This window comes from Phaethon lepturus, unplaced genomic scaffold (assembly GCF_000687285.1).
Source record: "Phaethon lepturus isolate BGI_N335 unplaced genomic scaffold, ASM68728v1 scaffold10959, whole genome shotgun sequence".
Lineage (NCBI taxonomy): Eukaryota > Metazoa > Chordata > Aves > Phaethontiformes > Phaethontidae > Phaethon > Phaethon lepturus.
Genome location: NW_010562759.1, coordinates 23,293 through 38,015, shown reverse-complemented (window position 1 = coordinate 38,015; position 14,723 = coordinate 23,293). Strand labels below are relative to the sequence as shown.

The window sequence follows — 14,723 nt, the reverse complement described above, 5'->3', positions numbered from 1 at the left end:
TCGAATTTATACCAACGTAAGACTATTGTTAACTTGTGCTCCCTCTGCTGTCTGTTGCCATACCAATGTAAACATTTCCTTCCCTTGGATTAAGGATAAAGAATAGAGCAGAGCCTTGCTGTTAACACAGGAAATCAAATCGGATGTTATGGGAACCTGCAAATTAACCATTTTGAAACGTTCTGTACATACTTTCAGAAGTATAGTTCAATCTAATTTTATAAGATTTTCTTCTAAAGAGTAATAAGGATACCAATTCAAAACTCTGAATCTTACATTTGATAAGTGTGGGGAGTTCACTTATAGGTCATGAGCAGATTATGAAGCAGTTGTTTAAATTGGTTCAAATTAGTTATGGAATGTATGTATTTAGCTTTAATAAAGGGTTTAGAATACCAAAATAAGTTGTACTTAGTAGCAGAATTACAGTCCCTCTAGACCGGAATCCATGTTTAAATTGTTAATTCAATTTGTAACAAGTAGTAGTCAAAAAGTAGCTTTGTACAAGAAAAGATTTTTCTCATGGCATTAGATATTAAATTGGTGCAAGAATGTCTTAAAGTTCTTCACTATCTTTGAAACTTTCTGGTTTAAGATTCTTCTGACATGAAGACTACTTATGTGCCAAGAATAGTTTTCATTTTCCTTTGTTGCTTTGAACAGAATTCTTTAAGTCTTGAGGACTTTTTTGTCAGTGGCATAAACTGAGACTTAATAAATGTCTTCTTTACAGCACCTGGAAAAGTAGCAGATAAAGTTATAATAGAAAACACTAGAGATTCCACCTTCGTTTTTATGGAGGGTTCTGAAGATGCCTATGTTGGATATATGACAATCAGGGTAAGAATCTCAAACTTGAGCAGAGCTTTTAATAATATAATTTTAATATCTGAGCAATTAAATAAATACTACATTTCTGTGTTGTCTTCCTTTTTCAGTTCAACCCTGATGACAAATCTGCTCAGCACCACAATGCACACCACTGCTTAGAGATTACCGTGAACTGCAGTCCAATTATAGATCACTGTATTATTCGAAGTACTTGTACGGGTTAGTGGGCTTTTTATTGTTTGAAGTTAACACTCCGTTTAAAGTTAGTAAACTAACCAGAGCACATGGAAGCTGCACACAAAGTGATTATGATCACTATTGACATATTTCATTGATTGATACAGGTGATTGTTACAGATCTGCAAGCCTTATTTGCCTTGAAATGGCATTTTTACAGGGACTTCTTTGTGTCTAAGACTGTGATAATGTCCAAGACTAATGCTTAGTCTTCTATTTGAATCAGTTTGGCCTCTCTGGGCAGTTAGTTTAAAAACTGAAAAGTGGCAGTTTATATAAACTTACTTGGTTTTGGTATATGTAGGTGTAGCTGGCAGGAGAGGGCATTTGAAAGGAGCATACATGGGACTTTTACATTAAGTTCATTGCTATATGCAGTATTGGGATTGATGGCATTATGACACTCATGAGCTGTGACTGCTACGCTAAGTTCACTTTCCTGTCAAGAGTGGAATGATTTGACATACTCAAAACATGAGTTCCGAACTATACATGCAGAAGAAATGCATAGTGTGGAAAGCTAGACTCATTTCACCATCGGAGATAATGAGGAATTTATACCCCGATTTGGGGAACATTGGTAGTCTCGATTCAGGAAAGAAAGGGTCAGAGACAGTGGAAGTAAGAGGCTGCAGTCATTGGCAGGAAGACATGGCAGTTCACAATCACTAGGCACAAGACATGCAAGTTTAACATGTTTGAACACAAACAGATGAAATGGAGTTTGGAGTGTCAGAAAGAAGAGGTACAGGAGAGTTAAGATATTGAGTCTTTGCATGAAAATGGTAATATGAACTTCATATACCCAAGTTCAGATAGTGAAATGGAATGGATCTACACAGCAGGCTGTGCATAAAGGCTGCTTAGGTCAGCATAAAGGCAAGGAAACAAGGAGATCTTCAACTAGATACTGAAACTACACTCTTCTGGTACAAACCAAGGAGGAGGGAATTCTGTAGAGAACTGTAATAAGAATGGTGGAAGGATTCCTTGTCTGTGCTTTGTAGAGGGAGATACGCTTGCTTTTGGAGGTTTCAGGCTATACAACACTACTTCACTTTTTGTTAAGGCAGCTCTATGGTTCACATCATCATCTGTTTTATTTGAGACCTATCAGCTAATCTGTGGAATTTTTAAAAACTGAAAGAGAGGAACAAAGGACAGCTAACTGCTCTCAGTATCCTCATTTCTTTGTTTAATGCTAAATACTGTGAAATTGAGTATATGAAGAAAATTTGTTCTAGAAGTTTCTATATACCAATACTGGGGACCCTGATAACAAATGAGAGGAATTACATGATTTTCTTGGACCTCATTCAGCTTGGCTATAAAAGTAGTTTGAAGAGCTGCATGGCTTCATATTGAAACATGTTCCTATAGATAAGCTAGTAGATCTTGATGTTTTTGTGAAAACTGTTTATTTAAAACTAAGCTTTGATAATTTTTTTCATGACCTCTTTTCATTATGGAAAACTATTTGTGAGAATTTTGGACTTTTACCCTTTCAATACTCTGGATTTCTGAATTTTTGCTGTGTTGTATTGCCACTTTTTTCCAAAGTTAAAATTTCAGGTTGTTTTTGGATGCTGTTTGTAGGCAGTACCGTCATCACTTATTATTAATTTTTATTGACTTTTTAATCCTATGAAGCCTTGCTATAGCCTGCTTGGAAAGTACTGAGCGTGTGTGTGTGTTTAAAAAAAAAGAAAAAAAAAAAAGGCAGTCTGCCAGAAAAGGCATTTACTGTTTCCAAGTCAATGACATCTCTGAAATATTGATCCATAAGCATTCAAAGCCTCTTTCCTAGCACATGGTTGATACCCTTTCTGTAGATCTCCTAATTACGTTAAAGCATATTTCTACATTACATCATATGTGAAGTTCTTAATGTATGTAATATGTAAAGATCGGGCGATGTAAGTGCGAGTGATTTAAGCTTGAGGTTTCTTGCTGCCAGTCCAAAGCATCTTTGAAATATTTTAAAATAAAGTTTAAATGGCAAGATCCTGAGTCTAGAGGTTCTATTGCATCCATTGTAGAGAAAATCTGTATTAGCCTTTACCTGGATAGATAAAACAAGAAGTGGATGGCAAGATGCCCTTCTCTCTTTTTTTTTTTTCTTTTTTTTATTGCTTAAGTGTGTGCAATCGTTCTATTCTGAGTAAACAAAATAAAGCCTAAACCAGTAATACATGTGCTTGGCACTCTAAAAGGACCAATTTCACGCAATCAATAATGAAGTCCAATGAAGTGAGTCAGAATAAAGACTGCTTTCATCTAAATAAGCAAAATTTGGTAGAGGTATTCTAAAAGAATATCCCACACTGGGTTCCCAAAAATCCACAGTTCCTTGGTGTCATCAAAGGAGGTAGATGAAAGGGGAGTGAAAGCAATTATGAAATATAAGAAAGGAAAAAATCAGAAGTTATTAGCAATTAGTAAAAATAGGAAACTAGGAATTGCAGGAAATTGTGGGAACACCACCCTCCTGCCCCCAAATACAGACATCCCAGCAAAATACCACCCTACCCCGCAAAGAACTTGAAAAACAAGACAAGATATAAAATCTGTCTAGAAGTGACAGTGATTGCATCTTAACTTGGGGAAGAAAGCGAGTTTTAGCAGTGATGCTGATCCATCATAGATATGGAAGAATTTGAATGGCAAAGTGTTGTGTAATTTTTGTTCCATATTTAATGAGAATAGGCAGGAATGATGAATGTGCTCATACCCTAAGGAGATAATGAAATATGTTCCACTCTTGACAGTAACTGTGGATGAAGTTAAACAGCTGTAAAAATATACATTCTAAAATCATGCAGGAGTTTAAAAAGAACTGGCCAAGAAATCTTCTGGGCTCCTATTATGTATCAACAGTAACTTGAAACCTGGGTGAGGTGGTGTTTGTCCCTGGGGCATAGGGCATGGGGGAGACTGAACAGGATGATGTGTGGCAAACAGTGCTGCCTATTGATCCTGGGTAGAATAATGAGATAGTAAATGCAGGGGTTTGGTCAATCAAGAATTTAAAATTTATTATTAAAGCAAACTAATGTGTATTTACAGAAAGTTGTAATGGTTGCATCACACTTCTAGCATTTTTGGTTACTTCCTTTGACTAAAAGAAGGTAGCAGTCCTGGTATAATTACATAGACCCTTGAAAAATATTTGATTTCACCCTGCAGTGCCTTAAAACACCAGAATTTTGCAGCATTGCCAGAGCACACATTAAATATATGAAAAATAACTTGTAAGGTAATTATATATGGCTTTTTTGTGGCTATTTCAAAGATGACTTCTTGACTTCAGGCCACTCTACTTCTTCAAGTCATTGATAAAAATGCATATTGATGAATTTGTAGATGATGAAGACTTAGGGTGTTATTTATAACCAAGAGGATGGGTTGCTACACCCTTTTTGGAAGGTGGGGCTGTCAAACAATATTCACAGTAGTGTGGACAAGTGTGAAGTTACACACACAACTTGCTTTTTTTCCTAGTTTTAAGTGATAAACCTCTATCTTGGGAAGCCAGATTGCTGGAAAAAGCTTAAAGAGTCATTGTGGGTGAACAGCTAAATACGAGCCCTTGTGTAGTCGAGTGGCCAAAAGAACTAATGTGATGGTTAGTTATACTTGTGGGAATATTGAGCAGAAGTAGAGAGACTGTATTTATGCCTCTGCTTAGTCTTGCTTCAGAATAAAGTGCCCCTGGTGTCCATAGCAACATGTTGAAAATTTAGAAACGGTTCAATGAAAAGTCATAAAAGATAAGGCAGGAAAAATTCAGTTGTAATGAAAAACATACTGACCACTATTTGTTACTTTATCAGGGAGAAGGCTGAATTGCTTGCACTAAATACATGCATGCATTGAGTATGGCATACAGTGGTATAAAGAGAATCAGTAACTCTCCAGCGTCAGCATCCAAATTCAGATGAGAAATTAAAGTGTAAATTAACGGGGTAACAACTCTGTAACCAGTTAACAAGCTTTACCGTGGTTTCTAAGTTGTTGGAAATACTCAAGTCAGAATTAAATGTGTTTCTAAAAGATATGTGCCGGAGTTCCTGCTACTGGAATTGAAGCAGGAATTAATTCAGGGAATTATTATAGCCTGTATTATTCATAAGATCAGACTAGACAATCAAAATAATTTCTTTAGGATTAAAAAAAAAAGCTCTGTAAATGAGTCTATGAATTATTGAAGTATAGTCTTTGTGGTGCTATGCTAGAAGGTAATATGAAAGCTTACTAATAGAGCATGTACTGGCTTGCTTATTTAGTGATGTGTAATTGCGGGGAAGGTGTGTGTTATGTAGGCCAGATACCCTGAGATGAGATCTCACCTTTCTGAAATCACTGTGAATCTGCCATTGATTTTTTTTTTTTTAGTGGCAGCAGAATTTCATCTTTTCATTCTTCATGGAGTTCAGGGAGTTGAGCTGATCTGATGAATTCCTGAGCAGTCTGAGTCCTAGCTGCCTAAAAAGAGTTTGTTTTCTGGGTAATGGTGTGGTAGTTGAAATGATCCAAGGAGCTTTGTAATTCAGCAGGGAAGAGACCTGTTGGTTTCTGATGTGTAGTTCTGTACTCAAGATTGTGCTCTTTGTCTCCTGCTCATCTTTAGTTAGACAGCATGTCTTTATATGCTACAAAATTATTAGTTGTTTGGGCCCTTTGAAGTAGTGGCTTATGAAAGTTTAAAGGGAAGCAAAATAAGGCAGTAATTAGCATAAAATTTTATTACATTTCTGTTGTCCTTTGTTGTGAACAGTCAGTATACAGTCTGCCCAACATAGGGAAATAGTGAGAACTTTTATAAGCATGAATTATTATGTAAACTACTGTCTATTTTAGCAATCATACGCAGCTGCGTAACCTTGGCAGAGTGATTTTTTTAAAGCAACTCCTACCTTGGTTTTTTGCACGTGCAAAATGATGACATTGGTGTTTTTCTGCCTGTGGCTTGCAATACTTCGGCACCGTGCACACTGAATCTTTTTTAAATTTCAGTTCACACTAACTTTTTGAGCAAGAGCACTGCCAGACTGTTTATAAATACACTATGCTTTGAAGCTATGGTAACTGTACCGTTTTCTTCCAGTTGGCTCTGCAGTATGTGTTAGTGGCCAGGGAGCTTGTCCTACTATTAAACACTGTAACATCAGCGACTGTGAAAATGTTGGACTCTATATTACAGACCATGCACAGGTATTTTCCAGTATCAGTTTCTTTACTTTGATAAAATTGCTTACTGTTCTTGATTCCCATCTTACTTTACATTTTTATTTCCCAGGGAATATATGAGGACAATGAGATCTCCAATAATGCATTAGCAGGGATTTGGGTTAAAAACCATGGAAATCCCATTATCAGACGGAATCACATTCATCATGGACGTGATGTTGGTGTTTTCACTTTTGACCATGGCATGGTAACGTATACATTTTCTTTTGAGGAAAGAAATACAAATGTTGCATAGCTAAAGTTTGCATTTCACCGAAGAAATGTTCTTTTAAATATGCTTTTACATGTGAACAGATGTTTTAAAATATGCTCACTGTTCTTCTCTTGCCCTTCAGTGGGCAACTTCACTTTAAAGATAATTTTATCTGGAATAGGTTTCACCAAGCTTTTTGCAATTGATTGGCAGCCTGTTACATTGAATTATGTTGCAGTGACAAAATACCTCTTGAAATAGGATGTAAATGGTAGGCTTACATTTACACTATTGCTTCATTCTTTTTCTTTTGAAACAGAACAAAAAATGAGGTGCTGGAAGATTTAAAAATGAAATAAAATGCTCTGTGGAGACTTAGTCTTATTTTAATGTTAAATCTCTGGTATGTCCAACTTCTCTGGAAAGAGGACTTTTCTAGTATGGAGTTAGCTGTGGAATTTTAACACAGAATTCTGTTTCAGAATTCAGTCCTCCTTTCATAAAAATGTTTGTTTCTGTGGGATGAAGGTGATAACTTCCATGTACTTTCTTGTAAAGTAGTGAGTAATGAGTTTGCATAGCCCTTGAAATAAACAGAATGGATTTTTGCCACTGAAGTAAAAGATTACTATTTGCTGATTTGTTTTAGCAAAATATTCTACATGTCTTCCCAACAGTGCCAAATCATTGTTTTTCCTGCTTGAATGACAAAGACCCAGTTCCCACCCAGCTGGCAAAATGAGCAGTTTTCTTCTAGTTGCTCTTAAAATTACACACATAAAAACTACAAAATGTGATCAGAGTATGGTGAACTAAATGTATAACTGTATAAAGGGTGCTGAAGTTAATAGTCTTCACTGTGAGGTCAAGTGTAATGTTCAAAATCAACATGATTTCAGATTCCCTCTTGCCTTTATAAGGATATCTGGGAATTTCATTATCTTTCTGTATGGGATGGATACTGCAGGGCATGGATTGCCTATGATTTTGGTGATAGGGAATAATAAACTATACAGTCAGTTGCTTTGGGAGTTGCATTTTTAAAGGTGCTGTAGATAAATAGGAAGTTCTTCTCTAGTGCTGTGCTGTTGCTGTAATGAAAACCTCACTGTAACAGACTTGATTTCAGAACGCTGCTGAAGAATGAGGTCAGCCAAACCAGTGCACGTTCCATGTACTGTGGGATACTAGTGCACGTTTCCCTCCACACATTTTGTTCCTAGCCTTACTACCTGACACACTTCTTGCCTAGCTATGTCTAAATATATGCTAGGCCTGTTCCTTGGCAAGAAAGACCATAATTAGACCCGGCATGTTATATCCACGGATATTCTTGGTAAATAAATGTCTTTTATCATCTAAGTAGTGTTTTTGCTGGTAGATCTCATTTAGTCCCTGAGAAAGATAAATACTTCTAAAAAGCATTAGACGCTAATGGCTTTGACTAGCTGAGGAAGATGAGTTCCAAGTCACACTTTTGCAGACGTAGCTGGAGTGTAAACTGGACCTCCGTTTTCTTGTTTCAGTTTTCTCACTTTATCTTATGACCTTTGGGTCCACTGTTCCTTCCATATCCCTTGTGTATTTCAACTTGCTGTCACCACCCACCCACACCCTCCAGTTTAGTATGTTCAGAGCACTAACTACAGTAGACATTTGCTTTTAACTTAGATTCATTCAGTGCTTGCTCTTAGGAAACTATAGTCCACCATTTTAAAGTAATCTTATTCCTAAATAAAATATTTATTAATTCGGGTACTAAATTGCTTTAGCTTTCCTACTGAACTTCTATATGATTATGTTCTACACTACGTGTTGTGTTGGAGGACTGTTGGCTAGGTCTCAGATGCCTATTGAATTAAATAATAATCTCTCATAATAAGACATTTCTTTAGGGAAATAAATTTCCATAATTTTTATGAATGATTAATACAATTATAGCTAATGCATAACATAGCAAGCTTTCGGGGAAAAAAAACCAAACATGTAGTTTTATTGTGGTAAGAGGAAGAAGAGAAAATGATTTTTGAAGATCCATGTTTTGATCCCTGTCTGGGTGTTTATAGGCTGACTAAATTGTGGATTTTTTTTTTTCCCTTTGTTAGGATATCTTCCCTCCCTTGTAAGTACTTGTTCTATTGCTTCAGTTCTAACCCAAATCTGGTTGGGTTCTTGATGAATGTTGGCAGTCTGGAAATAGTATTAACAGAAAATCCACTGTAGGTAAAAAAACTAGTGAGGCCTTTCTCCTTTCTGCCCAAGTTTCTGGGGAGGTAGAGGTAAAGGAGCAATGCAGTACTAGTTGTAGCTGTTTGATTTGTAGTTTTCTGGTCTCAGCAGAAGCTAAGTGGGTCACGCAGTGCTCTTATTTTTGCTGCTGGCACACAATCTTCTTCCCAGTGGAAGGTCAGATGTGGTGAGATTCTTCTCTGTTGAGTGCTGCTTCTCTGAGTGCTTGAGTGCTTCTTCTCCACTCTTAGTTACATGCTAAGGACCATATTTGTTCTGTGCTGGGCAAGATTATACCAGCCCAGAAGAATGCCCTTCTAGCAGTGTTCTGACAGATTTCTTTACATCATTTTATATTCCCTAGAGATGTGGTGGTTTGGCCATTTTGCAAAGAGTGGTGGTGAATGTAAGATGTTACGTCTTAGGTTTATATTATCTTATTGCTTGGACACTGCCACTGCCTCATTTAAGCTGCATTAACATATTGTATAAGCACTCCTAGTCCACTGCAGTGGATACATATATGCATACATCCCTCCAAGACAGGCTCAGAAACATATAATGAAGTGATTTCAGCTGTAGAAAAGCTGATAAAGGAGAGTGCTTCAATAACTCCTGGAGGGGAGATATCTGTATCTAGGTTTGAGGGTTAATTGGAAAGTCTGTCTAGGAGCTGCTTCTTGTTTAAGTACTGAAACATAAATATTAAGTATATGAGACTGAAATATTAAAAAAAAATTAAAAAGCCAGACTAAAAACTTGATTCATTTTAAATAAAAGTGTATTTGATCTGTTTTCTTACCGGTGGAATGCCTGTTCCAATGCTGTGATCAGTGTGGTATCACAAGCAAGATGGAATAGAAATAAATTTTTCCGTTTTGTTTAAGGGAAACACTAGTACATTAAAGAGAATGTGTGAATAATATTTATCTCAGCTGCAAATATTATTGAAATGTTTATTAGTCATAAACTCCTTTGAAAGATCCCTCCCCCCCCTTCCATCTCAAAGTCTGCTTTTGGCAGTGTCCTCTGTTCTGTATCATGCTAGTGACAGAGTTGATGAAATTACATTGTTGGCAATACTTCCATACTTTTTAAGTTACATGGTATCTTTCAGATACAAATCCTACCTACCTAAACAAATAAATGGATTTTCTATGTTCACTTCTCCCCTTCTTTTTGGGTATGTTTTTTTGTTGTGGTGGGTTGGGGGTTTTTTTGTTTGTTTGGGGTTTTTGCCATCGCTTGTGACTGCGAAGTGGGATAAGTACATTCCAGTACTGAATTCCTACCCTACACGTTATTTTCCCGTGGGTTTCTGTGCTGGAGTGCTGGCTCTGAAGGGTTCAAGAGTGCTTTGTTTTTCAGTTTCGTGCTCTCAGACTGTTCTTTGTGTTTTGATACTTGTAGAAACTTAACCTCTTATTTCTAAACTGGCAATATTCTGATGTTTGCCTTAGTGCTTGTGCCAAATGTTTAACAAACAGGCATTAAAAATGCAGCTTGGCATTGGCAGCCCTCAGCGCCTTACACTGACCTCTCTTGCCAGTTGCCTGAGATGAGTTATGAGACATTTGTCATCAATTGTATTTAGTAGTTGTATGCAAACAACAATTATGATTTATTGTAAGAATAAGCAGAATTTTATAGTTTAAAGATGGGATCTAGGCATAACAGTCTTGGATTTTCATTGCTCCCAAATGAAAAACGTAGCACTATTGCTTGTTTGTTTTCTTTTGATGAAAGAAAAGTATAGAAGCATGTGTCTTAAGTTGGGTGATTGTGACTAGTTGGCAGATCAGTCTCTTAAATACCACAAATCAGATAATTTTAAAGTGTGTATATAAAGCCCAAAAAATATAAATAAAGCTTATGCCACTTTCTATACAGACTACATAAATACTCAGCTGGCCTTTTGCTGCAATAGCAATTTTTTTCTACGCACTAAAAATAAATGGGTTGTTTTGAGTCTTGAATATGGCTCGCTTTTTTATAAAAACTACCAGCTCTCAAATAAAGACTATTCCAGGCTTCGGGAGGCAAATTTTTATAAGCATATTTTTTATGCTGTCAGCCACACTTATTATGGCTATTTAATTAAGCTGATACAGAGTCAGATACTCTTTAAGCAGTTCATTTCTTTCTGTCTTGGTCTCTGGTTTGGTTTGGGTTTTTTTTACCCTGTTGGGAATATGAGTGTCAATACATATTTTGGAAGTGTTAAAGCTTGCACAGGTGTGTCTTTTTTCTGTTTTGGTTTGGTTTTGGTTTTTTGGTTTGTTTTTTAAATATCTGTATTGTTTGAAAAATACATGAAATACCTCTGCATTTCTGTAATGTTGTGATCTTTGAGACAGAGAAAGAAAAAAAGACCCTTTTAGAAATACATAGGGAAAAAATTCCTCTGAGAAGAAAAGCAGTGAACAAAATCCCATCAGTTACAAATTTTAACCCTAATGTATTTCAAAGCAGTATTTGTTAGGCTAGATAAAATGCAGAAAGCAGAAAAAACCCCAAAGTTCAATTACTAAGGTAATCTTAATGTAAAAAGTCTTCTGAGCTTGTCCATCTGTGCAGGGAGCCCATCTTTGCCATCACATCAACTTTTTCTGTACACTGAGTAGTGTGTGGAAACATCAACATTACCAGTACTGTGGTGTTTGTCTGTTCATGATTACTTTCTCTGCTCAGTTGTAACAGGATGCAGTGGTGTGTTCTTGCCCACACTTTCTGTCACTGTAGCTGTCATCTTGCACCCACAGGTAATGCTTTGCCTGGTGTGTTAAATTTGCTGTACAAAGCTACTTTTTCATATTTAGGATTTTTTTCAAGCAGAAAGCTACTGCTTAGGTGTTTTGAGTCTGCTTACACTTGTTATTTTTGTGTAAGAGTGTAAATTTTTTTTTTCCCACATGCATTCTTTATTCCTTCTATTAATCACAAGGGCCCTTCTTTTTTTACTAAGCAATACTGGCACTGTCAGGTGCTGCGTCCTTCAGGTTCTTGTACTGCTAATTAACTAATTATAACAAGAAGTTGTCACAAAACACAAGTAAAATACCCAGCACATTTGAAAATCGTTCTTAGAAGGAGGTGGAGGCAATACAACACTTGTGAGCCCTCTGTGCAGAAGGGGATTATTTGACTTTCCTGACCTTAATAGCTGCCTGGCAGAGTCTCCATAAAGAATCTGGGCTTGAGCTGCCCGACAGCTGGAAGGAGCTTAAGAGCTGCAGGTTGGGCAACCCATGTGTGCTGCTAGATAGAAGTGTAAGAAAGGAGCAGGCTGTTTCTAATGATGTGGCTGGTTATATCTGGAGCTAGCAATAAGCTTTGGGTTTGAGAAACAGTATTAGCAGGCCCTATGAATAATAGATCATCTAATTCCATAATTAATAACAAGGAAACTGTGTTTGTTAAGAAAATACTTGTTAACTTTCCAAGAAGAAAATGTTGTCTGAACCCATATGTGATTTCTTGGGATACAGAAGTTCATCACATCCTAAAAAAATTAAAAGGGAAGATGTCTTTGAGAGGATGTAGTTCAAAGGCACAACAATGCCTTTTTGAAGAGAAGCAGTTGTGGTGGCGTTGTTCTGGGAAAGATAACAGGGGTTACCTGGGGGCATCTTAAAGACTTTGAGATAAGTTTAGCCCTTCTCCCTAGGGGAGTGAATTTGGGCTAAAGAAGTTGTTGGTTTCAACAGAGAATGGTATCGGAAGTAGGCAGTCTGGAAATGAGGTGATGTTCAGGACTAGAAGAGCATGTGTTTCTGACAAACAGCAATTGTGTTGGTTTAACTGAATTTGGTTTAATTATAATGCACACAGGTGGTGTTCAGACAGGGTCTCAACAAGTGCAAAAATACAGAGGGTTTAACTGCATCAGCTCAAAGCCAGCAGTTCAGCTTAAGGTGACACTGCTTGAGGTGGACTTGACTTTATAATGCAGTTTCTCTTTATGAATATTGAATGTTATAGGATCTTACCTAGCAGAAAGCCTTGACTTTCTGACCCAGCAGTCAGCCTTATAAAGGAATGAGAGATGTAGATTTTTTTTTTTCATCTATCCTTTTTGAGGAGCATTCTCCCTTCACAGAGGCTTACAGCAAATTCTTACTTTCCTCTGAATCAGCGGTCCTACTTTTTTAAGGCAGTAGAATAGCAATCATTTCAAAGGCTCCATTTTCTACTTTCTTAAGAAATGACACTTGTACTCTGTCAAGTGATGTTATGGTGTTATGGTATGTATGATGTTACGGACATAGTGGGCAGAGTACCATTAATCTACAGGTACCTCTTCTGTTCCTCTCTAAAGTTGCATATTATGTAGATACATTGGGACACAAGCAGAAGTGAAGGACCCTTCTCTTTCACTTCATTTCCAAGCAGCTTTAAAAGTTACACAGTATACGGTATTGTTTTCAGGAATTAGAAGTATTTGTACCATAGTTTCCTTACTATTGAATAACAGTGCTTGCTGAAGCTTGCAAAGATACTGCTGACCACATGATAAAGGCCCTGCTTGTTTGAAACTTCTACGTGGCATCTGAAAGGGCTGTGATGAAGCGCAACTTGAAATACCTCTTCTCTGTCATGTTGCTGTAGTCGCAACATATTTGGCACTCAAAGGGAAGATAATGTGTGAAGTAATTGGAAAGATACCAGCATATACTGGTATAGTATTATTTTGATTGAAATTATATATTCCATTAAAAGGATTAAGCTTTACTGTGTACCAAATTGTCATCTTACTTAAGTTTCTCTGAGGGCTTCCTTTTAAGTGAAAATTAGTAAAAAGAAGAAGAAAAAAAAAAAAAAAGTGGTTCCTTTTGGGATAAGAAGTCCCAAAGACTGCCTGTTGGCATGAAGGTCTATTTCTGAGGAAATCTTCTTTAGATTCCCCTGTTAGTGTGTGGCTTCCTTGAGAACTCTGAAAACATCTTGACTTACTCTGAAGAAATTTATCTTAAGTCCTTGAAAAAATATATTCTGAATATTTACAGAAAGTAGGCTTTTTCCATTTGACTTTTTTATTCGTCACCCAGAGGGGCCTGGGGAGCCAAGCTATGCACTGATAGTATTTTTTTTTGAGAATGTTTAATCAGTGCAGTGCCTTTCCTGTCTGCAGTCCTCAAAGTATGTATTTCTGCTGTTTTTTTAAAATGGAAATACGTTTGAGGTCCCTTAGCAATTCACAGCACACGTGTTATACAACAGTGAAATGGAGTGCTTTCTACATAGATTGGCAATAGCTTCAGTAACTTCCGTGCAGTAGGTAGTAGAAACTCCAGGACTGAGGTGCTCATGGTAGGGTCATGTGAGTACAAATGCTGGAATCCAGTTACCAGGAGGTATTTTTTTTTTTGTAAAATGAGCACAGGTTTGTTTTACAAAAAACAAAGGGTTTTTTGTAGATTGCAAGTAAAACAACTCTCTTGATTATCATGACTGAGTAACTTAGGTGGCTACAGAAAAACAGTATTTGGCTGAGGTGCCTATGGGGGTGACAAAAATCAGTGAAAGTTGAGCCCCTTTCCTTTTGGGTCAGATGTTTTACCTATATACATGTTATCAGTTCATTGAACAGGTAATCTTTTGCATGATGAGGACTGATACTGCTAAAACTATGGCTGGTATCATATAGATTGTTTATACTGTAGAGGGCTTTGCAGAGCACAGACACAGCCATCTAGGAGAAAAGAAAGAACTAAGATTGGTTCACCTTATCTTTTAACCATATGTTCTTGGATGTAAGAGACAGTGCAACTTTGCTCGTTTCTCAGCAGTAGAGTACTGCTCTGAATGTCATGTGCTCTGTTTTTAGTCTTGCCCTTCGCAGCTGCCTGCTGGAGATATTCTGGGTTAGAGCTTTCAAGAGCTTGCATCCAAGCCATCCACAAATTAAAACACAACACTTGTCTACCGTCTCCAATAAGAGATGCTTCCTCTCTTTTCAGTTGTTTAGTTTCTGTTCTTTTAG

The 14,723-nt window shown here is 37.0% G+C and overlaps 1 protein-coding gene across 1 annotated transcript in view; it reads left to right on the top strand.

Moving 5' to 3' along the window:
- The window catches only part of FBXO11 (F-box protein 11), a 38,750-nt gene that overhangs the window by 14,540 nt on the left and 9,487 nt on the right, over window positions 1–14,723 (top strand). The window contains exons 7-10 of the mRNA XM_010294386.1: window positions 734–840; window positions 939–1,050; window positions 6,176–6,282; window positions 6,368–6,505. Of these exons, the coding sequence (XP_010292688.1) occupies window positions 734–840; window positions 939–1,050; window positions 6,176–6,282; window positions 6,368–6,505 (464 nt within the window). The remainder of the gene's footprint in view (window positions 1–733; window positions 841–938; window positions 1,051–6,175; window positions 6,283–6,367; window positions 6,506–14,723) is intronic.